Below are 26,091 nucleotides of genomic sequence, written 5' to 3' on the forward strand. Positions count from 1 at the left end.
ACACAGAATCAGCATCAAACAATATATTGTAAAAATGCTTTCAATGATGGGCATATTTATCTATGTTCTCCTCCACTGCATGTATAATAGTTATAGTTTTGCATACCAGTAGTTAACAAGCCTTTAGGGTAGTAACATTTCTTGAAGCCATTACTTGGATCTGAAATGAAATGTCTTCCTAAAGAATCATACTAGATTCTGTACAATGATGGAGATAAATTATTTAAATGTAATTATAAATACAAGCAAGGCACAGTGGCTAGCAACAAGTACTGCATGCTGACAATGTATAATGCATTACTATGAGATGTGCTGTTAATGTTAACAGTTTCTCCTATATAGAGGGGTTTTCTCCGCATGCCTCTTTGGGCCCAGAAGATCCTCATCTTTTTAACTTCCAGCCAAATCCAACTGCAATACACCAGCGTGGCTGCCAAAGTATTTCGTTAAAGTAAAAATAATCTCTCATTTATTGTTTTAAAAAAGACAGCCAACCAAGAGGAATATTTTTAACATGCACTGTGTGAAAAGACCAAATTATATTACACATACGAGACCACTAGGAAAACACTGTTTAATTCACTTTTGTTCTTACATTCCCAATGCTACACATTGGACCTACCATCTATGCTGTCAAATCCCTATGGAAATAGAAGTAATTCTCTTTTAGTATAGAATACAAGAAAGACAAGTTGACACAAAGATTTACAGTTCATCCAGGGGAAAAAAAAAACATAGGCTGACTTTTGGTACATATCAAGAAGCAAATAGAGTTGGCTAGGGCTTTCAGGAGGGGAAAGAAACATGCTGTGGTACAGTAGAGAGGGACAGAAAATGCAGAAGACTGCATAGGTAACAAGTTAGCTCCCTGGAGTCTGCTGTCTATATCACAATCAATGTTTCCTCCATTGTGCAGAGCATGGATGGTTAAAACAAAAATCATACAGACATTTAGAGATGATTGTGCTGTAGTCAACATATTCTAACATGTATGTTTCATGTTAACCCTTCAAGGGACAAATATTGGAATGAGTGGCTGTATGAGATAGCAGTAAAGATGCCAAAAGCAAGAAGCAGAAGGTATAGGTTCTGGTTTTGGGCCTGCCATGGACTTGCAGTCTGTCCCTGGGAAAATTACTTAAACTCTCTATGCCTCAGTTTCCTTCAAGGGGTTGTTAAAAACAGAGAACAGTATTGCCAACTCTTGTGATTTTTCTCTCACAATATTTGGAGTTTTCATTAAAGCTGTAGCTCCCACAGATATAATTGCATGCTATTCCCAGCTTTAACTATCCAGATATATTTAATATATCCATTAGGGATGTAAAATGTTAAGCAGTAAGCATTAGTCTTACTGGTCAACCCACCTTAACCTTTAACCCCGAGGCTGACCGGCCCGCCAGCCCCAGCAGCCCCGCACCGGCTGGAGCAGCACTGCCTGGCTGGAGCGGGCCCAGTCGCGCCACCCGGATACAGCAGAGCCCCCAGCGGAGCGGCCCCAGGTCCAGCTGCACCGGTCGGTGGGATCAGCCCCAGCTGCTTAATCAGTTAACCATTTAAATTAAATATTTTATTGTTTAAATGGTTAACTTTTAAAACAGTATTTACATCCCTAATATCCATGGAACCAAGGAAGTGTCCCCACACACATAGGGCCCCAAGAACTCTGACAGAGGGATTCTGTTACTCTTCTGCAACCACATCACTCGCTCACTCCCAGCCCCAGAGAGTCTACTGCCCAGCCGCAGTAGAACATAGCAATCTCTCCTCTGTTCTGTTCTTGTACTGGCTTTCCAGGGAATTGCAGAAATGAAGGAGGGATGATTCTTCCTAGCAAAGTAGCTGCCTAGCACAAGGGGTGATGGTTTGTGCCTGCAGACTCCACCCCACCCCAGTCCTGGCCCTAAATACTTGCGTGGCAAATTCAGTCCTGGAGGAGGACAAGTTGGCTGCACTGCTGCTTGTGCTCCCCCGATGGATTCCACCAGGGCAAAACAGACTTACATTTTCACCCACTGCTCTACATGATCTCTGCTGGAAGATGCTGGAGCAAATGATATGCTGGATCTCACCCTGCCAACCTTCTGTATCTTCTGCCTCTACCTCCCCGGTAGAGTGGATTTTTCTCCAACCTTAAACTTTCTCCAACCTTAAACTCTAATTAAACTCTTTCTAAAATTAGTTACTGTGTATTATAGCTGATTTACAGCTTTTAAAAAAGAACAACTCTACCACTGGTCTGACTGCCCTTTCAAGGAAAAATGCCTATAAGCTAGCATTGAAAAAAGAATGTGAATACCCCTTGTGTTTTACAATTTTTGCAGTGTAATTTGACTCCTAAAAGGGAGCTGTAAAATACACTGTTCATACATTGTTGTTTAGCAGGGACTGCCACATAGTGATGATAATTAGACCAAAGAACTTAATGTGGAATTCATTAATTTTTTATGGTCTTTCCCAGTAAGTTAAGAACTTTCCCTCCACTTAATTGCATCAATGCATGAGAAAGCAAGGTGTACAATTTCCTTTTGTAAGAGGAGAGATGAATGGAAATAACAGTTAGAAATACAGATAAAAAAGCATATTGTTAATTACAGGGGTTTAGTTCTCAAAGAATGGAATGAAGTGATATTTTTCACTCAAGAATCTGTTTCCACCTACTATCCAGGCTTTTTCTGAGGACATATTTTTACATACTACTTTTCAAACAATGGGCTTAATCTGGCATACCCTTACTCACATGAGTAATCTTCAGTCACTGAGAGGTCTGCTCCTTACTCCCACAGGCTATTAACAAGAGGACATTTTTGGGCAAGTATTTGAGAGTTACAGGGGACTGACGATCTCTGAGTTTGGGAAAAAAGATACATTTCTCCCTTTTTTAATTGCTTTCTGTATCCTGCTCTTTGAACCTGGTGTGAGTAATTCACTTTGACCAAATAATTCCAAATGCCCACGCCTTATCCTCTCATATCCTCTCATCCAGTCATATTATATTTTGTGCTTTCTCACCAATCACCCGTTCTCACAGAGCCTATGGCCAGATCTTACATGACTACTGCACGTGTGTTCTCCCTTCCAGCAGCGTATGGAGGAAAGCCTCTTACCCAGAGAAAGCAGCACTTGGGGAACAGGAGGAGCATTAATACTGGCTCCTTAACAATTTCATATCATCCCCTGTTAACCTGCATGCATGTCACCAGCAAGGCAAGAAACACAGCTCCCAGTGTTAACTGCTCATTCTTTGTCCCTATAACTGATTTCCACTTCTGTGGACCCAAAAGGGAACTGACAATAGAGAGAATTTGTGCCTAACAGTCCCTGTTACATTCATTTAGGGCAACTAAAACTTAGAAAAACTGCACTTTTGACCTTAACTGGTACATTTCAAACAAAGGGCATAGGAAGGAGGGAGGGAAACATGCTGGTAGATCTTTAATTGTACAGCGACATGTTCCTGCGCCCATTAGTGAGAGGGAACATGGGCATAAACAATTTGTGTTTATTCCTTTATGTAAAATATGCTCCTGTTCCCACTTAGTAATGAGCATTGCTTCATGATTGAAGATGTGCCAGCAGGACAAATCAGCAACAATCATGCACCACCACTAATATATGTAGGTGTGATTAGAAGTCAACTAGCTTTAAAAAGAAGTTTAACCATTGTTCACTCATGCGATTTATTCATAATTTTGTTACATTTAAAACAAATGAGCCTGTGTCAGCCATGATTGGGTTGCAATTATGCTGCCCCCTTATTTCAGAAGGTAATGGAAAAATCATTTCCCCAAAATTAATAAAGGTAAAAAACTTCATCATAATCATCACTACCACCAGTTTAAGGACTCTGCTGTTATTATTATTAATAATTTCTATTACAGTAGCACTGAACAATTCCAGTCAGAGACTGGACCCTTTTATTCTACTAACACTTAACAAAAATGACAGTCCCTGCCCTGAGGAACTTAAAATTTAAAGGAGCTAAATGTTTCATCTAACTACTGTTACTATATACCATTATATACTACAGAAGAGCTAAGTTTTATTATTAGGTTAGGGACAATTCATTTCACTTGCATGGATGTGATTTCTCAATACTTACATGCTTATATGAGCCCCATCATCAAATTTCTGAGCACCTCACAATCATTAATGAATATACCCTCACAATTCCTCTGCATTTTATAGATGGGAAACTGAGGCACAAAGAGATTAAATGACCACCCTAAGGTTGTCCAGTGGCAGTGCTCGAAACGGAACCCAGGTCTCCTGAGTCCCAGCCTAGTGACTTCAGGTTCCTCAGCATTAGGTAAGTACAGTTAGGACCAGATTGCAGCTCTTCTGGTTGTGTTGGTGGTGGGGCAGAAGCTCATTGGTCTGGCAGGGATTCATGGAGGTACTATGCTTTAGGGAGGATTAATGTCCCCTGGTGTCTAAGGGAAGTGCAGCTGATCTGACAGCTTTGTAGCTTGCATTCCTCACTGTGTGGAGCCAGTTCCAACAGCTTGTGTCAAGAGGTATCCATTCCCAGGTCTTGTTCACTTACTTTGGTGATGTCTACAAGGCAGGTGAAGTGGGATTGTACCATGGGTAGTCATGCTTTAATCTAGCTAACATGAGTAAAATAGTAGTGCAGATACGGTGGCACAGGCCCTGGCATAGGCTAGCCACCAGAGTAGAAGCCCGTCAAAGACCTTAGATACATACTCTGGTTGCTGGTCTGTGCTGTCACATCTACACCACCGTTATTACCAGTTGTAGTAGAATAAATTGTACCCATGCTACACTCCCACCTTCACTTGCAGTTATACACATCCTGAGGGAAGTGGTGGTGCTAGACAGGCACAATCCTTGTGCCCACAGGGCTTGAGTCTCCATTCCGTTACAAAAGTTTTACGCAATGTAACTCAAATGATTTAATAATTAATTAATTAATACCACCTCCCTCTTACAAGCAATTTTCATCCATAGATCTCTGAGTGCTTTACAAAGGAGGATAACTATTGTAAACCCCATTTTACAGATGGGGAAAGTGCCACACCATAAAACTAGTGTATGGAATTGACAATCAGGCCTTTGAGTGCAAGGACTGCAGTTGCTCCTGGCCCATGTGCAAAGGGGAAACTCTTCATATCCTGTCACCACTCTTTTTGTGCTCCTTTGCGGGACACATTCTGGCTCTTACCAAGCATGCTGAAATACTTTGCTCAGTAAAAAGTTTACTTCACAGTTTATCTCAGAGGGAACGTTAAGGTCAGGATTTTAGACTAGGCCTGGTCTGCAAAGTACACACCCAGTGGGGATGCTCATGCACAAAATATATGCCTTTGTTCAGGTTTGCCAAAGATGTTAATTTCAGGAAATATTGTAAACATTTACAATATTTATGCTAGCTGCTTATAATGAAAACTTTTACAGGATCAACAGTGTAGAAGACGCTATCCTCTAGAATAACATTTTGGAGGATCAAACTGCAACCCACCTGTAAATAAGCAGTAAATATAACCCAATAAAACAGGTTTCATTTTTATATAAATTTCTCCAATCCAAGAGACCTGTCATGAGATCCTAGTCATTCATATCTGGCATTGGTTTACAGATAAATTTTTAAATATAATGCATGTACAAATTAATGGCAAAAATATGTTATTTCAAACTGCATCTACATCTCCAAATCATTGCCTAAAGAGAGGTACACAACCATGTACAAGAGTAAAATTGTTCAAAGCAGCTATTAGTATAAGATTTATGTGAGCATTAACATGAATGAAAAAAATCAGGATATAACTGGTTATATATGAAGTAGAAAATGACAGATGGACAAGATTGGTTTTTGTTTGTTTTCTTATTTTAGTTCCATTATTAAACCATCTTCATATGAAAAGTTATACTTCTGGTTTCAAGAGTTTGTTACCTACCATGGCAGCCACCTCCATGTCTCAAACTGCCTTTAAATGTTCATCCTGTCTCCTACAAGAAGGGGACTTATGTTGCTCTTTGAACGTACACTGCATGTCATGAATCATTATAATTTTGCTCTCACTTCACAAGAGAAATAGACACTTTTCTTTAAGCAGCACAGCAGTACAACTGGACAGAGACTTGGCATAACAAGCAATGGGCTGAGATGTAAATCTGTGTAAGGAAAACGTGTGAATACTGACAGATTCATTAACAAGTACGATTAGTCAGTTCTCAGGCTGTCATCTTATTTTACCATCTCACCAGCAGACACCTCCAACTTTACAGCACTGGGGAAAAGTGTTCTGTTTTTTATTTCATTCTGGGGACTCTCTACTACTAGCCAAAGTAAGGAATGCTAGGGATCATTATCTCTCTCTGCTCCATTTCCATGTGGCAAGAAGAGTGTTTATACTACCACTGTGCACGTGCACACACACGGATTTGCTGTTTTCAGCTACTACGTGAGAACAGGAGCTACGGCAATCTCTGCTGTATCCTACAGCACACTCATTTGTGATATCCTTACTGAAATTACACTACATTAAATAATCATCGTGAGTGTGTGAATAAACATAATTGGAAATGCATAATTATGTGAGATAACAAAATTAAGTTTAATGAAGTCATATAATGAAGTAATTATGGCGGTAATGATACTACATAATGCATTTAGGATATGTACCTTGGCTTAATTGAAAAACAAAACATTTTAGCAAAAAAAGAATACTTGATGAAAAGTGAATTCCACAAAATTCACAAAGAAACCCCCAGAAAGAAATCAATAAAATGGAGAATATTCTGACATTATGGACAAAATGACTAACAAATTCATTTTTTGATCAGTGCTGGAAAGTCTTCTCAGAAAGATAATATTTTAAACATAAGAACTGTATCTATTCAAATCAGCCAGAGAGAGAGAGAAAGAAAACTTGCTTTAAAAGCAGTTCAGGGGCTTTTTTTATGCTCCATTTCGATCCATATATGCAGAAAGAAGACGATGACAAAAACAATACTTTCCATTTACGGCCTGATTCAAAACCCATGAAGTCACTGGCCAAACAACAGGCTTTAGATCATTCCCTTGTATAGCACCCTTCATCCTTGTAGCTGAAAGCATTTTGTTTGCATTAGCCGATTAGGCCTCACAGATCAAAGCTGCCAGGTATGTCCTTTTTACATACAGGGAAATGAAGGCACCAAGAAGCTTAGTCACTTGCACAAGGTTGCACAAAGGGCTTGATTTTGCTTCCACAGAATTCATTGGGAATTTTGCCATTGATTTAAAAAGGAATAGCAAGTCATAGCAAGGAATAGAGTTACCTCAATTCAGAGAGTTTATTTTCAGGACATTGGTCATTCAAAGGAGTATTTACAGTAAGGGTGAAGTGCTCAGTAAGTTAACTGGCTAAAAACTTCAATAGTATTGTACCAAGAAATTAAAAGTGAAGAAACCCCAAAATGTATAGATTGCTACAAGTGATCTGATGCATGAACAAGTCTATTCTAATCCTCTGTCTTAAGTATTTGCAAGTCTGACCTCAGATATTTTTCTAGATACACCACTATGTCGTAAGCTTTTGAGCAATTAAAGATTGTCTAGAAGGCACATCAGGAGAGTGGAAGTCAGAACTCCTGGGTTCACTCTGCTGCTGACTTGGGATCCTATTCCTTTTGAAATGAATGGCAAAATTCCAAATGACTACTGTGGAAGATATGTTACATACAATCCCTCAGTTATACATAAACATTTGCATGTTTAATAAATCAACTCCTAAAGTTCTTGAACTTATTCATCAAGGTGTAACTTAATTCAACACAGCTTGTCCAGAATATTGCAGGAAATAGCCACATCTCTCACACACAATTTAGTAACTAAAGCAGGGAACTGGGTATCCAGATTCCTGGGTGTTATTCCTTACGCTGCCTCTGCCTTAAAGTGTTTGATTTTGGATAAGCACAATTAAAGTGGTGTTGTGAGGATAGTTAAAGTTAGTAAAATACTGTAATATACTTGAGTTAAACTTTAGTTTCACTGGTTATCAGTTTCTAGGCAGAATTAAACTGACCATTAAATGATTTCAATGAACACTATAATATTGAGAAAAGGCCATCATAAAACTTGACACAAAATGAGATTAAGATTGATACATTATTGTTCCAATACAAAATGCATTACAAAGACTAGAGTCCACAAGGTCTAATGACTGAAATCTCTTTCCATTATTTGGGATGACACTTTTACTATTCTTAAATATAGAGCAATTACAGTTTGTACATGTGATTATCTTTTAATAAACCATTCCTTTATTTTTCCCCAATAAAATAACATTGCTAAAACAGAAATACCATAAGATTAATAGAATGTGTTCCATCTCAAAGGCACTTATGTCATTTAGAAATTACTGCCACAGTAACCTTTTAACAGTAGGATATAATGTTACATGCCATAAAAAGATCAAAAGTCAAAGTACAATTACGAGTCTGATTCACCTGGCAAAATTAAATGCACCACCAAGTGACATTGTACTTTGATTTCATCAAAATAAAAATCACAATCCAGACTCTATGTTTAATTCTAGGTTAGTAATTGCAGATTTACATGGAAAGGTACTGCACTTAAATGAGATTAACTCCTTGGGCTACCTGGCTAACATTTTTTCAGCCCCAGTTACCTTCATTGTTAATCTCACCACTTATGCTGCTCCATTTATTTCACTAATATCTGCACTATTGTAAGTAATGAATTGCCCAGTTAACACATTTAAGTCATATTTTCCAAGTCCCACTATTTTTTCCATATTTTTTCCTTTCCCGATCATCTCTCAGCCACCTTTTGACAGTCTTACACTGAGAAGTACCTTACTCTGCAGATAACCACGCTGAAGAGTGAACACTGGTTTTTAGGATGTCGCAGGTCTGACTAATTTCCTGTTTTAGGATCAGGAAGGAATTTTTCCTAATGGGTCAAACTGGCCTAAGTCTCATGGGTGTTTTTGCCTTCTTTGCAGCATCATGGAGGCGCAGTTGGGTTGAAATCAGTAGGATTTGAAAGATAACATTAGGAAAGGTAAGACAGTTTAGCTTGTCCATGCTCACATGTCATAATTTACAACATTTACAATGAGATATTGCTATGCTGAGTTAAATGAAATCCAAAGCCAAAGATGAGCGTGTGGGAACTGGGCATGTGTCTGAACTGAGGAAGGTTTTTTTGGGCATAGGTGGGTATATGGTCAGGGAGTTATGAAGCCAGAGGCCAATTACAGAGAAAGGACCCCCAGTGCTTTAATTAAATTACACCATCAGGCAGAGTTGAGGGGTCTGCATATTATGTGGTTATTCGGAAATAACTATACAGTTATAGTGTTATTGAAACTTCCTTCAGATAGCCAGAGTACTGCAAACAGTATAGTTATGGATTGCCCTGTTATTCCTGTGCTCTCACTGGGTGAGGCAACTCTGTTTCAGCAGTATGTACAACTACAACAATAGATTTAAACATTACTTCACTGACCTTTTCCATGCATACAAATGTTCAGTACTATGCAGTTTTATACACGATTTCCAAGATCAAGCTGACACTACAAGATTATTTAAATTAACATTACAGTATGAGTGTGATTAACTATTCAGCATTACTTTCATGCTTAAAGTTGACAAACGGTTGATATAAGATCACATACATACCTAGAGTCAAAAACAAAGGTTTCTTCTTTTCATTACTAACATGTCATCTTACTGTATGAGAACATACGATTTGGAGAACTAAAGCATTTCAGTTCACCTTGTCACGATCAAGTTAGATAGCAGGTATCTTGTCTGAAATTATCTTGTTGGAGAAGAGCTAAGCAAAAATATAAAGAAAAAGTATCTATGGACCTCTTGATACTGAACTTCACAAGGTACCCAAATTATTTTCAGGCAGTTCAGCATATCTCAGTGAGGTTTTCAGATTACATTTGAAATTCATCTCTCAGAAGTGAAAGGAGAGTGTTTTACACACTATATCACTGAGCACTGGGTCTCTTGTTGCATAGCTTTTTGGAGAACCCATCATGCATTAGTAACTGGCAATCCAAAAAAGAAAGCTCAAAAATTATAGTTTAGGAAAATATCCTGTGCAAACATAAAACCTATATTTTATTGTTAGAAGAAAAGTTTCTGTGCACAACCAATCTTAGATTGCCTATAAACTTCTAGATGAAAGTCACCCTATCACCTGGAGAAAATTGCTCTCATTGTCAATAATACCTTGGTGTTTGCCTGCAGTCAAACAGGTATTTCTGTAGAAGGCAACCCCAATTTGGTACCATGATAGCCCTGGACTTTATCCTAACATTTCACTATTGTGCCAAGATTAAAATGTTCATTTTACTTTGTACCTTTTGATTTAGGGAAGGATATAAAAAGAAACATGGGACATTAACAGTTAATAAATGCCACATATTTAAAAATATAAACAAACAGCACTATTTTGTTGTTAACAAAAGTCTTAAAATCACAAAGAACTTTAAAATGTTTCCCTCTGTCTCTCTGTTCTCCCAATCTCTGAATTTTCTATGTTTGTCACCTACATTTCCTACAATATTGTGTGACTCAATTTCCCCGTCTATAAAATGGAGACATGAATGGTTTCCTAGGGCAGAATGGTTATTGGAAAATAAATTCATTAATGTTTTTATAATGTGCTTCAAGACGGAAGGTCTTTGAGAAAGAAGGTCAAAGTATTATTATTAAAGGCATTTTTATATTTCCTAACTCATAAACTTGGTTAACATAACTTTGCACTTTCTGTTAATGCCTAGAACAAAAATAGAAACCAAAAATAATGTATTGATATCAATGATTCAATATAGTAACTATGTAAAATTCATTTTTCATTAGTTTTGCTGAAGTGTGTGTGTAGGAAGACACTAACATAGTCTTCTCTTTACTGTATTATTTCCATTGTAGAAGCAAATGAGAATCTACTCACAGAGCTTAGTTCACCAGTAGAAAAGCTGAAAGCTGACTGGCAATGTTCCTAAAAGATGGTGTTATGGGGATGGGGGCACCTAATTTTACAGGGAGGGAATCACAAAAATACATAAGGAATGACATGAACATTCATTAACAAACATATCAAGGCTTGCAGGTTTTTCAGTTTCTATGGCTTGGGTATTTTCTTTATGTTGCCAAGGACACCAGAATGAAATAATAGTTCAAGGTATTTTTGAACAGTTACCTCCAGCACATACTCAGTGAAACTCATCTCCGAGGAACAATTAGATCCAAATAGCCCATGATGTATACAGATGTACATTCATCGGGAAAAAAAATTTCCAACACTGCTCTCTTGCTAACTGAAGAGTGGACAAGTGGGCAGATTTTATTAGAAATACGGGATAAACTTTCTTGCTGTGCAGCATTTATTTTGGCATTCTCCAGAAAACCATTTGTCACAGTAGGAAAGGTGCTAACCCCATTGTGTTAGAAAATAATTTGATTCATGGCACTTGATATGGAATCATCTTGAAGTGAAAAATCAAGCTTTAGGCAAGGCATCAAAAGCTGTAAATAGTGAAAAATGTATTCTGAAGCATGAACTCCATCTTGTTGGGCAATAATATGAAACAAGTCCCATATTAAAAATAAGGTACTTTAGGTGACTGGGAAGTGTGTTAACTGAGTGACTCAGTAGTTTTGACATTGGCCTTTCAACTCACAGATCCTGAGCTGAAAATCTGCTTCTGGAAGCAACTACAAATTGTTCCAAGCAGAAGACTGAAATGAAAGCTATGAGGACTTGGAAAAACCCACATGGCAACAAAGCTCTATGGAGAACTTAATTAAGATATCTCTACATTCCTTGCATAACAAAGCTGGTTTGGGATTTTCTAACTGGCCAGCAGCAGTAAATCTCTGTTGCACTCTCTCTCTCTCTCTGACATATAATTTACCCATTACAACCATCTCTGGTACTTAAGCTAAAAGCAATACTTGCATTCAACTTGCTCAACCAGCCACTATAAGCCATTACTAGGATTATACAAACTCTGCAGTGTATCACAACAACCCCATGCAGCTTTGGGTGGTAGGAGAACTTCCCCTATCCAACACACACTCACACAAGCACAATCTTTTCCCAGGATGACTTGCCAGTCACAACTACTTCTTTCCAGAAGTCCCATACCTTCCTTTCTTTGGTTGCCCTCTCCCACACCATTCTGGGTCTTTAGGAGGAACTGTGTTGTCCTCCATTTAGCCAGGCTTTTGTTGAGGAATAAAGACTGCTAGTAAAAACTGTTACTAATAAGATGTTGGGAGGGTAGTTGGAAAGGTGAAACATTCCTATGCCCTGTGACAACCTCTGTTCTACTGAGCTGACTGCCAAGATGTCCTGTGTTCTTAGTAGCTGCATGCTAGGAATCATGCAACTTGAATCAAGCACAGGGAGCCATCAATGAGATTATGAGGTGCCTTTGCCCATATGTTCACTAAAGCCAGCAGCTAATAGCAAGAACATTCATACTTCTCTCCCACTGCCCTACGGAGTGTACAGGAATATCCTTGTAGGAACCTTGTATGAATTGTGGGATCTACAACACATACAAGGACTTACCCTTACTTACACTGTTGGTGGTAGCAGCCATCCAGTGACCCCAAAAGACTTGAGGGGGAGTAGAAGGATCCACCGGCCTCCATAGAGTGGTACAGGAGGACAAACTGTGCTTCACAGAATATATGTGTGTTGATACCACATGATACCATTAGCCCTTTCCCACAAATGGGTTGAGTCATGGATCGAAGAAGAGCCTGAATTGAGGCTTAGGGGGTTGGCATTACAAGCCTTTCTGAGGCACTACCAGATTACCTCCAGGCACTAACAGATTATTTTATTCCTCTCCAAACCAGGGTTAAAGCTTCTTTATGATAGAACAGGGTAAAAATGGATTCCATATGCTACTAGTTCTTTTGTCTTGAAAAATAGCTGAATTAATGGAAAAGGTAAAAGCAGATCCGTTATTACTGAGTAGTCAGAATTATTTCCTCAGGCTAGTGTTCTTCACTGATATCATGTTAATTTTAACTATAGCTTTAATTTATTTTATTCTCACTATTTCAGAGCAGCTACAGCCCAAACTCTTCAACAATAGCTAATGTACAATACATCTATATTCACACACACAGACACACACACCTTTCACTAAATACTCCAATGTTTTTCAGTCCTTGTTTTGCTGGACAGTAGACATAGCAGTAGACAGTAGCAAACAAAGAGGAAGTTTCAGAAGCATTACCCACCTCTCATGCCCCAATCCAGCAAAGCACATATAAAGTAACTAGCTTTAAGCACATTAGCATCCTTACCAATTTAAATGAAACTACTCATGCTTAAAGTTGAGCAGATGCTTATGAGTTCTGTCTGATCTGATTAAGCCATATTTAATGGTCCAGGCTCTGCGGAGGAGGACACATGACTATGACCTTTCCATTTTGTCATGTCCCTTTTTCCATGATATTTTATGTATTATGAAAAGCTGTGTTCTAGGTAAGTAAGTCGAGGAAATGTTGGGGAAATGAATCTTCACTGAGATATATAATACAAGGAAAGAAAGTACGACAAACAACTGAAGAGTTGCATTGCTAAAAGGACATTGTGCAGTACTGATAGGAAGCACTAAGAAGATGCACAAAAATATACCATTTTAATCTCTGTCCTATAGTAAATTATGTATGTTTTAATAAATGAGCCACTCACAAAGTCTGTCCCTCTCACCCTAACTGGGCATAAACATAAAAAAGCAAAATAAAAGCAGGATGTTTATGAAAAATGTTCTCTTTTAGCTTGATGATTGTGGGCAAGTCACTTCACTTTTTCTTGCCTCTGTCAGTTTCACTTTTTCTTGCCTTCTCTCACCTCATCTGTAGTGTAAGCTCTTCAAAGCAGAGATTCTCTCCATATTTTTGTATAGCACCTGCACAATGTGGCTACAATTTCAGCTGCTACTATATGATTACAAATCAAGCTACTTAGATGGAAAATTGTTCTCCCTCAAATAAGCCAAATGCAATGTAAAACTGCATCTGTAGTAGCAGGGAAGGCTCAAAAACTCTAGCTCAAAATCTTAATTACTTACACTTACAATTAATATTAAATGTATTTATTCTTATTTCTGTTAGAACACCAATCCCAAACTGTTCAACAAAGACAACTATTCAGCATATAAAATTCACAAAATGTACTCATTGTCTGCCCCAATCAATCTATAATAATATTTGTGTCTAACTCACGAATCAAAATCACTCAATAGCATAACCTCTAAACCAGCCTTCCTTTAAATAAATAAATCAAAGGATTAAAATCAGCCCCAATGTAATTAATAACAGCTGCATTGCAATCAATGGAATTATAGTATTGTTCAGTTTGCAATAATAACTTTTAAGATATTGTATTGTCCTGACTATCATACTACAGAGCTCTGTGGGTGTGGGGAAAAAGCACACATCATGCCTTTTCAGTTGGTCACTGCAGTTCTAACTAAATGTATTTGAATTATACAGCCAACTGTGGCTTACAGAACCTTGCAGAGTTATTCAATGCTGCACCTTTCAATCAGCCAAGAGGAATGCAGTAGGAAGGACAAGGACAATGATCATGTTACAGATCTTCACAAGATATAATGAATAAGACAGAACTTACTTAAAACTAAAACAACTTAAGGACCACATCCTGCAAAGGGATTCACATAAGCACATTCTAATACCCCCCAAAGTCCTATTCAATGGGCCACGGTGCAGCTATAACAGCGTGCCTGTGTGGAGGATGGCGCATAAAAGGGAATCAGTAATGTCACTATCTTTCTGTAGTTATACTACCGTAATACACTACCTATATTTCAGTTCTGTGAAATAACAGAAATTTAGCCAGTACCTTTAACTAGCACTACATTTAATAAAAAATGAAAATTTAAAACAAAATATTAAGAGCCTAATCTCACCCACATGCCTCTGCTTTTACTTCAGTATCAAAAATCCTACTCCATTTTGCCCCAAATGGCAGATCTAACAGCACTGCATTATCCACATATGTAAAAGCCTTACAAAAGAATTGCCACAATCACAGAGTTTAGGAACACACTGGATCTTAAAGATATATCCAGTTGATTTCATACAATACCTCCTCGGAGGACACAGTGCTGATGGTGCCCTATACTAGTTAGAAGAACATTTCTGAAAGTCCCAAAGACCATAATGGGGTCACTACGAAATACGGATTCATTCGTCTGAATGTAACTGAAATACGCACTTCAGCCTCTAATAAGTTAAACACCTAGTCCAGACTGTCACAGCTTCTTTCATACTCTGTCTTCTTTGATCACAAGTATCCTCTAACCACTAACCTTGAAGGTAGCACATACAGATTAAATTCAGTCATAAGACTGAAATACTTACAGTAAGTTGCTGTTAGCAAAGCAGGATCCTGTGACACTTGCATCTCTGAATTATTTTATATGCCTATGAAAGCTGAGTGATAGCTTTCATTCATTTCATCTTTATCATCATTTGGTAGCACTTCAGTCCACCACTTGCTTTCATATTTTCACAAAATGTCACCAAGTAACGATACAAAGAAAGAGGAGGAACTCATTGCATTAAGAATCACTCACTCCAGGTTTTGTTTAACAGACAATGAGACAGAGACGAGTTTTATTTGTTTCTCTTGAAAAGCTTAAGAAAATCTCAACGAAAAAAAATAACTGCTAGTTATATGTGGATGCTATATAATTGATCGTCAGCTCAAAACAGATGTACGAGGAAGATACCTGTAGGTTCAGGTCCATCTTTTACTTAAGGAAGTTTTATTAGTTGATCTCCTTCTAATTAGAAAACTGAAAAAAGTGTTGAGTGAGACGAGTCTGGGTTTTTTTAAGCTGACACCGATGGTACTGATCACATCCCAAGAAAAACACAAAAGAGACCATGGCAAATTAAATTTAATGTGGATAAATGTAAAGTAATGCACATTGGAAAAAATAACCCCAACTATACATACCCCAAACTATACATACAATATGATGGGGACTAATTTAGCTACAACTAATCAGGAGAAAGATCTTGGAGTCATCGTGGATAGTTCTCTGAAGACATCCATGCAGTGTGCAGCGGCAGTCAAAAAAGCAAACGGGATGTTAGGAATCATTAAAAAAGGGATAGAGAATAAAACAGAGAATATCTTATTGCCCTTATATAAATCCATGGTACATCCACATCTTGAATACTGTGTACAGATGTGGTCTCCTTATCTCAAAAAAGATATATTCTGGCATGAGAAAAGGTTCAGAAGAGGGGAACTAAACTGATTAGGGGTTTGGAATGGGTCCCATATGAGGAGAAATTAAAGAGGCTAGGACTTTTCAGCTTGGAAAATAGGAGACTAAAGGGGGATATGAGAGTGGTATATAAAATTATGAGTGGTGTCGAGAAAGTGAATAAGGAAAAGTGATTTACTTATTCCCATAATATAAGAACTAGGGGCCACCAAATGAAATTAATGGGTAGCAGGTTTAAAACAAATAAAAGGAAGTTCTTCACTCAGCGCACAGTCATCCTGTGGAACTCCTTGCCTGAGGAGGTTTTTGAAGGCTAGGATTATAACAGGGTTTAAAGAGAACTGGATAAATTCATGGAAGTTAAGTCCATTAATGGCTATTAGCCAGGATGGGTAAGGAATGGTGTCCCTAGCCTCTGTTTGTCAGAGGGTGGAGATGGATGGCAGGAGAGAGATCACTAGATCATTACCTGTTAGGTTCACTCCCTCTGGGGCACCTGGCATTGTCCACTGTCAGTCGACAGGATACTGGGCTGGATGGACCTTTGGTCTGACCCAGTATGGCCATTCTTATGTTCTTATGACAGTCACTAGTTAACACTACAGCAATGATAAAAATATAGCTTCTGTGTTATGCTGATTTATTCTGATATAGCTAGCCCGGAAAGGATTGTTTTTCTAAACAGTCTAGCTCCATAAGATACAGAAGTATTCCCAAGTGTTATTCGGGAAAGTGGGGAGAAATACATAGTATACTGTCCTGGGAGTACAGGTAAGAGTAACCCGCCTTCTCTAACTTGTGGCACATGGTAGGATGCACTCCAGTGAGGGTGCACTTCTGGTGCTTCGCTATTAAAGATACGACCAGAGATGCTCATACAGCCATAATATCATTCTGTGCCAGCAAAACAAGAAACATTAATAATGGAGACTTGTAACATAGTTTCATGCACAATAAGTATATTCCCTGAATGAGTCTGTTGGACCCCATGTAAGAGAGTTTCATGTACCATAGAATCGATGTCTTATGCACACAGCAGATTTCTTCAACAGGCCATTTATCAAAGGGACTCAATAATAGTGTCTAAACATGCTTTATTCCTTTAAGGATTTAAGAGAAGGCTTGATTATTTAATATGCACACATACACAGAGGAGGTCTGTAGCAAAGCTGAGAGTAGAACCTAGATCTCTTGATAACTCCCTTCACGACAAAGCCATCTCCTCTTCTCCATTGTCTGTGGCCACATACACACGCACACAGCAGAAGGATGTCTTTGCAGTTACAGCTGAGACAGGTTATCAGGAGATTTAGGTTCTATTCCCAGGTCTGCCACAGACCTTCTGGGGCTCCTTGGGAAAGTCTTTTAGATTCTCCATTCCCCAATTTGTCTATCTGTAAAATAGGGATAGTGCTATCCCTCCTCAGAAGGATTTGTGAAGATAAGCCTATTAGCGTGTCTGAGGCACCTGGATACAATGTGACAAGCACCAAAGAAAAGCCTCTGACTAAAAAAAAAAAAAAAGTACAATATTTGCATAAATCATTCAGAAATACTTATACACTGTATCTAGTGTATTATTCCTCTTTCTGCAGACAGCCCTATTCTAGGTGACTGACAATCATACAACTGGTGCAAAAGGCGAGTGCTTATCATTTCAACCAACCATCACTTATAAAAACAACAATAAAGAAAAATAAACACACTGAATTTGTAATTTGGATATTTCCAAAACAACTCTGTCTATTGCAGACAAAAGCTAATAATAATCCATCCATCATGTTTCTGATCAAAGCCAGTGAAATATAGTATTATTAGTCATCTATTTCCTATGAATGATGTACTCCAATTTGCAGATACAGTATCTCATATGGTATATGTTCATCACAGGAACACTGAGACAGATAGCAACCTTTTTTACATGACAGTATTTCTCAAAAGTCACTTTCTTCCCTCCCTCAGCACACACTGAAAGAGGATCAAAGTGGCAATTTTTTTTTCAAAACAGCACTAATTCAAAGAGGACAGAGAGAAAATGCACTTAAATACCTAAAACATAAAGATTCAGCCTTGAATTAGCAGCATAGGTAGGGACAGGTGTTGTTCAAATGACAGGTTCCTTGTCACAAAACTGAGTATTTCATGGGAGTGGACCCTTCCTATATTAACAAACATTATTCACAAACACGGAAAGGAGCTGAGCCCAGGACAAATCCTCCCTGGCCAATGGAGTGATAAATACAAAAAAATGAATACAATACCTGCATACTATTAAAAACAAAAAAGGGACAGCATTAGAAAAGAGTGTGTGTGGTGTCCTACACAGGGACAGGAACATCCTTAACATGGTTGGTTATACATACTGCATCACATATTCTCTCAGTGAAGCCACAGAGGTGAGGGGGATCACCTCCTTCATCTTTATGCCTCAGAGGTCTGATAAAAGGAATTCCTGAGTGCGGGCAACTGATTATTGCAATTTATGTGAGTGCACATACTTCTCAGCCTGCCAAGGCCAGATGTGGCATGCAACATGGAAAAAAGATGTAAAGTAACCACCACAAAAATCGTTCATGCAGGAAATTTAAATACTGTGAAATTACTCCTTCAGAATAAACTATGGTTTTTATTATCTGAGTTTCATAATTCTTTACTGCTAATGTAAATAATTTCAAAAACAAAGTGAGGGGACACCAAATTTCTATGGAATGCAGATATCTTTGGAGCCAAAACAACTAGTGTATCTCAAAAGAAGGGACATGTGTGTGTGTGTTTTGAATGATGAAGCCAAATAATCTTTTCCACCATCTTTTCTCTCTTCCAGTTGACTGTATCCTTCAAAGCTGGTTTCTCAAGGAAAAACATATGCATAGAGCCTCCCATTTGATTTTGTCACATGTAAAAGAACATTATGTGCATTTCCTTACAGCTTGTTTCGTGGACTGCACCAGGTTCTCTTTATTATAGTTCAGCTTTTGCCTTACTGCCTGCACAATATAAACTGCACATATCGTGACATTACCAACTGATCAGCTTGGGGTTTTCAAAGCTTCTGTTTCAATTCAACTTCTGATTATCAGCCAGAAATACCTGAGAATTCTGTGCTGGAATGTGATTTCCAATTTCTGTAACAGCTACTGAGATCTTTATGGTTAATCTGGAACATAAGGTTTTAAATCAATTCAAAACCCAGACAACTTTGTGCAGACATTACATAGATGGCCCCCTATCATCAATAAAAATGACACACAACATACTCTGGAGTTATTCACAAACAGTTCCTACAAATCACCTTTATTAGAGTACAGAACAGATCTCAGCAACTATTTCTTGAATTCCAGAGATTTTCATAGCAGCAAGAAGACATTCACAACTAACTGATATAAAAGGGAAACCAGTTCAAAAATCAGGCTGGGTCTGTTGCATATTATAATCAGAATCATAGGACTGGAAGGGACCTCGAGAGGTCATCTAGCTCAATCCCCTGCACTCATGGCAGGACTAAGTATTATCTAGACCATCTAAGCTGCTCTTAAAAATCTCCAATAATGGAGATTCCACAACCTCCCTCGGTAATTTATTCCAGTGCTTCACTACCTGGACAGGAAGTTTTTCGTAATGTCCAACCTAAACTGCCCTTGCTGCAAAGTAAACCCATTGTTTCTTGTCCTATCCTCAGAGGTTAAAGAGAACAATTTTTCTCTCTCCTCCTTGTAACAACCTTTTATATACCTGAAACTGTTATCATATCCTCCCTCCCTCAGAGAGCTGAGTCCTGGGTGGTAGGCTCACAAGAGCCTACTTCGTGTTATGGATTACATGTTAAGGAACCCTGTAACCCTGGCACCAGTTGTGGGTTATATAGAATCATAAGACTGGAAGGGACCTTGAGAGGTTATCTAGTCCAGTCCCCTTCACTCACAGCAGGACTGAGTATTAGCTAGACCATCCCTGACAGGTGTTTGTCTAACCTGCTCTTAAAAATCTCAAATGATGGTGATTTCCCAACCTCCCCAGGCAATTTATGCCAGACAGGAAGTTTTTCCTAATGCCCAACTTAAACCACCCTTGCTGCAATGTAAGCCCATTGGTTCTTGTCCTATAGTCAAAGGTTAAAGAGAACAATTTTTCTCCCTCCTCCTACTTGCAACAACCTTTTATGTACTTGAAAACTGTTATCATGTCTCCTCTCAATCTTCTCTTCTCCAAACTAAATAAACCCTGTCTTTGCAATCTTCCCTCATAGGTCATGTTTTCTGGACCTGTAATCATTTTTGTTGCTCTTCTCTGGACTTTCTCCAGTTTGTCCGTATCTCTCCTGAAATGTGGCGCCCAGAACTGAACACAATACTCCAGCTGAGGCCTAATCAGCACAGAGAAAAGTGGAAGAATGACTTCCTGTGTCTTGTTTACAACTCTCCTGCTAATACATCCCATAATAATGTTTTTTTTTGCAACAGTGTTACACTGACTCTCATTTAGCTTGTGATCCACTATGACCCCCAGATCCCTTTCTGCAGTACTCCTTCCTAGGCAGTCATTTCCCATTTTGTATGTGTGCAACCGATTGTTCCTTTCTAAGAGGAGTACTTTGCATTTGTCCTTACTGAATTTCATCCTATTTACTTCAGACCATTTCTCCAGTTTGTCGAGATAATTTTAAATTTTAATCCTATCCTCCAAAGCACTTGCAACCCCCCAAACTCTGAAAACTTTATAAATTTACTTTCTAGGCCATTCTCTAAATCACTGATGAAGATATTGAACAGAACCAGACCCAGAACTGATCCCACTCAATATATCCTTCTAGCTTGATTGTGAACCACTGATAACTACTCTCTGGGAATTGTTTTCCAATCAGTTATGCACCCACCATATAGCAGCTCCATCTAGGTTGTATTTCCCTAGTTTGTTTATGAGTCGGTCATGCGAAACAGTATCAAAAGCCTTACTAAAGTCAAGATATACCACATCTAACACTTCCCTCCTACTTACAAGGCCTGTTACCATGTCAAAGAAAACTATTAGGCTGGTTTCACATGGTTTGTTCTTGACAAATCAATGCTGTTACTTATCACCTTATTATCTTCTAGGTGTTTGCAAATTGATTGCTTAATTATTTGCTCCTTTATCTTTCCAGGTAGTGAAGTAAAGCTGAGTGGTCTGTACTTCTCTAGGTTGTCCTTATTTCTCTTTTTACAGATGGGCACTATATGTGTCCTTTTCCTGTCTTCTGGAATCTCCCCACTCTTCCATGACTATTCAAAGATAATCGCTAATGTCTCATATATCTCCTCAGTCAGCTGAGTATTCTAGGATGTATTTCATCAAGCCCTGGTGACTTGAAGATATCTAAATTGTTTAAGTAATTTGTAACTTGTTATTTCCCTATTTTAGCATCTGATCCTACCTCATTTTGACTGGCATTCACAGCCAATCACTACCAACCTTTTTGGTGAAAACCAAAGCCATGCGCATCCATTTAAATGAACTGGGTTACTTTGCTGGTTAGCCTACACACACAATGTTTGTATCACTACTAACTTTAGAAGAAACCGAAATTCTCAACTGACTGACTGTTTAACCAACTGCAGTTAACTTTTCAAAATACAGAAAATGGAAAAGAACACAAAAAAGGAAAAGACTACTGAAAAAATACCCAATAAATAATGTGAATGAAGCAGGGTCAAACACAATGGGAAGAAGGCTCCAAGAAGAACAAGGTAGTAAAGTCATGGTTTCCATGTGACTTCTGATCAAAGACATTTCAGGAGTCTCACTTGAGAAAAAGGGTACTATTTTCAAAAGTGCCTAAGTGACTTTAAGCCCCATTTTCAAAAGTGTCTTAGGCATGTAGGAGGAGAAGTATCATTGGAATTCAATGGGGCAAAGATTACTTTTGAAAATTAATCATTAGATGCCTTTGAAAATTGTACCCAACATAGAGAAAAATACTTTCCATTCCCACATGAACCCCTATGCATAAGATCCAAGCAGAAACTTTGGGCCAGATTTCAAACACATTGAGCACTGCTGCTCCGATTATTTCAGTTAGAACTGATTAGATTTCAGTTACCTCCAGAATGAGGCATAGTATTACTACCAATATGACATGGTTTATATTGGGAAAATTACAAGCATCCCATGTTTATTATTATTAATATCGACAACAAGCTAGATCTCTCATATTAGCAACAAAGCAGCAAATTAAAGAAACTAAAAAACCACTGTCTGTTCAATGTATAAATAATGGACACAAATTGACTAATCCTAAATTAATGCAAAAAACTTGTTGCATGGAAGGAATAATAGAAAATAATAAAATAAAATGCAGAGTTTCTGACTGGCTTTTTGAGAATATTATATGCTCTAGTCTTTTAATGTGCTTTCCTCATGATTGTTAAAGTACTAGTGTCCTGAATTACTTTCAGTAATGAAATTTATTTTCCCCAGTGGTTTTGGAAAGTAGGAACTTGTCTGTATTCTATGTTTGTTATTATACTCTTGAGTCTTTCAATCTTCTCCTTTATACATCTGTTTGGTATCACTACCAGAGGAGCTGCAGGCAATGATGGTGGAGGGGATGGACCCATATGCTGTCTTTGACTCCTCCATCGACAAAGTGATGGCATTCAGGGGTTACACGGCTGCTCGCCCTCACATCTCAAAACACTCTCCTCCTTTTACAATTACAGTTTTTATCAAAGAAATAATCAGAAAATATATGTTTTCACCTGAAAATGTATTCAATTGGTTTATTTAAGTGGAAAAAATATTTTTAAAAATTCTTTTTTTTTTCTTTTTCTTTTTTTCCTTTTGGTCAAGAACACTGAAAACACTACGCTTCACAGGAACAAAACTGACCTTAAGGATGACTTCAAAATTGTTTTATTTTACTACACAGTTCTTTGATATTTTCTTCATTATTTTGGAAAAAAAATCTCCCTTTTGGATTGACAATGTGATTTCTACATTCAAATAGTCTATCCATTGCCCATTCCCTCCACAACCATTTTATAACGTTTCTCTCTCTCCTTCTAACAATTAAAATCTCTGGTGTAACACCTTACTTTCTGCATTTCTATTTTTAAATCCATCAGTGGATATGTTGTAGGTCCAAGGACACCATTGATGGGCTTCTCTCCTCTTTCTTTTCTTTCTTTTTTTTTTTTTTGCTTGTACTCTGACTTAAATGACTGTGTTTGCTGGAAAGAGAAATACTTTCAGGGCGTAATGAATGCCCAGTGCAGCCCTTCTGGCAAATAATACTTCAGAGTGAATTTTAGCACTTGTCTCTACAATTTTTCAAAAATAACATTAAATCCCACAGACATAGATGGATGCACTCTCTTCTCAGTATGCATGCACAACGCATCTGGGGGTTCCACAGTTAATGAACCCAGGATCTCCCAAGCTAAAGAGCCACTACAGCTTTAACTGGAGGATTAAATTCCTTAGTTGAGAGTAGTAGATTCACACCCTTTGTGGATCAGCCACAGTAGAGTGCATGTAGCACACACCAAACATTAGGTCATATTCATCTGGGAATAGAGGGAGCAATTATTCAGAGAACTGCCAACCCTGAAACTATACAAATATGGTAGAAATGAAGTGTTTAACCACAAACAGACACAGGTCTAAACAAACTATACTAGGCAAAGCTTCCTCTTGCGTGTGACAAAACACACTAACCACTCCCAGTCAGGGAAAACAAGCACTTAGCTACTATTTGGAAAGTAACTTACAATACTGGGGATCAACACCAGACTCAATCACAGCTTCTTGGGGGGTGGGGCGGCCAGAGATTTCTGTTATATATGCCAAAAAGTTATGCAGAAAAAGCTAAACAAAAATCAAAATAAAATACTCAAAGAGAACGACCTTTTGTTTTCTTGTTCATTAAACAAATCTGAATATATGATTTGAAACAAACTATCTATTTAACAGGCCTGATGATTAAATACTTCCTGGTTCTGGTGGGTAAAATTAGTCCTGTGTAAAGTGAGGTTAAAATTAACCCATTGGGATACTCTGCTGGAAAGAAAAAATGAGAAAACTCCCAAGACATACCTGTGTACATGCAGTAAGTACAGTACCTGAATAAATTCATTGGGAAAAAGTCACAGTGTGCAAATCCATCAACTGAAGTCAATGGAGAGCCACTGAGAACAATATTATTTTATATCCCAGATAAGAAAGTCCTACAGACACACCTTAGTTTTACCCTGACACTGTAATAACATTAATTTATTCATTACATATTGTAGGATTAGCCTACCAGTGAATTCCTACAGCATTTTAGTTTAGAGACCTATACAATTACAGGATTATCCCATTTATCCAACTGGACTATTTTTGTTACATACAAAATGCATTATACAGGACCGTAGAATAACCACTGTTTAGTTGGTTATTTTATATAGTAAGATGCAAGAGATTTAAAGATTAAAAGGCAAAATCCTGGCTTATTTCATTGTGCAGTATAGCTGGAGCTAAGTGTTTGATCCAGGCACCAAGCAGAAGAGCTACAAGTCAGGGAGCAGAATACATATGGTAGTCCTAGAGGGTGGAGGCCAGAGCTACACATACTGTGCCCATGGTAATGGGCAGTTTTGTTAGCAACATACAGGGAAAAAATACTAACCTTTCCTAACATTTCACTCTAGGTCTGTATGCACCGAGAGCAGAGTTGCCAGAATTTTTTCCCTCAGTGGTACCTGCTGGGGCAGCTGCCTGCATGCACCAACAGTGCCAGTGTAAAGTGTCCATCCGACCCCGTGCCCCCTCAGCTCCTCCTTTCTGGAAAACTCCAATGCAGACGGGCAGAAGGATGGGTCATGGAATGGATATGTGCAACATATCTTGAAGAACAACAGTTATGGAAGGTTAGTAACCATTTTTTAATTCCTCAACTGATTGCAAATATGCATTCCATTCTAGGTGACTCCCAAGCAGTTGAATAGGTGGAGGGATCAGATTTCATGGACATACAGACTGCAGAATAGCTCGACCAAATTTGGCATCATCTCTGGAATGCTGAGTGATGGCATAATGGGAAGAGAACATGTGCACTGATGATCAGGTTGCTGCTTTACAAATGTCTTGAATAGGGTTCTGTGCTAGGAATCCTGCTGAGGATCTTTGCGACCTTGTGGAATGAACAGTCAGGTTAGGTAATGGTGAAACACCTGCCAGATCATAACAAGTACAAATACATGAAATAATCCAGGACAAAATTGTCTGTGAAAAGATTAGGAGACCTTCATCCTGTCAGCTACAGCTATGAACAGTTGGGTGGACCTTCGGAATGATTTAGTTCTATGTAGAAAGCTAGGGCTCATATGATGTCCGATGAGTGAAAACGTTGTTCACTCCTACTTGCATGAGGCTTCAGATAGAAGACAGGTAGGTAGATTGCCTGATTGGTATGAAATTGTGAAACCATTTTCAGGAGGAAACTGGGGTGAGGATGCAAATACACCTTATCTTTAAAGAAGACTGTGTACGGAGGCTCTGATGCGAGGGAACAGAGTTCTGACACCCGACTGGCTGAAGTGATGGCCACTAAGCCCTGGTCTACACTAGGACTTTAGGTCGAATTTAGGAGCGTTACATCGATGTAAACCTGCACCTGTCCACACGATGAAGCCCTTTATTTCGACTTAAAGGGCTCTTAAAATCGATTTCCTTACTCCACCCCTGACAAGTGGATTAGCGCTTAAATCGGCCTTGCCGGCTCGAATTTGGGGTACTGTGGACACAATTCGATGGTATTGGCCTCCGGGAGCTATCCCAGAGTGCTCCATTGTGACCG

General features: G+C 38.4%; 1 protein-coding gene across 4 annotated transcripts in view; it reads right to left on the reverse strand.

Annotated features, from left to right (window-relative positions):
• PCDH11X (protocadherin 11 X-linked) overlaps positions 1 to 26,091 on the reverse strand; it is a 992,740-nt gene that overhangs the window by 369,852 nt on the left and 596,797 nt on the right. Inside the window, exon 6 of one of the 4 annotated variants that reach the window (XM_075132423.1) lies at positions 9,560 to 9,808. The exons of the other annotated variants lie outside the window; for them this stretch is intronic. Within the exon in view, the coding sequence (XP_074988524.1) occupies positions 9,764 to 9,808 (45 nt within the window). The 3' untranslated portion in view covers positions 9,560 to 9,763. Of the gene's footprint in view, positions 1 to 9,559; positions 9,809 to 26,091 lie in introns of those variants that run through there. 4 annotated transcript variants of the gene reach the window in all.

This window comes from Caretta caretta, chromosome 9, assembly GCF_965140235.1.
Source record: "Caretta caretta isolate rCarCar2 chromosome 9, rCarCar1.hap1, whole genome shotgun sequence".
NCBI lineage: Eukaryota > Metazoa > Chordata > Testudines > Cheloniidae > Caretta > Caretta caretta.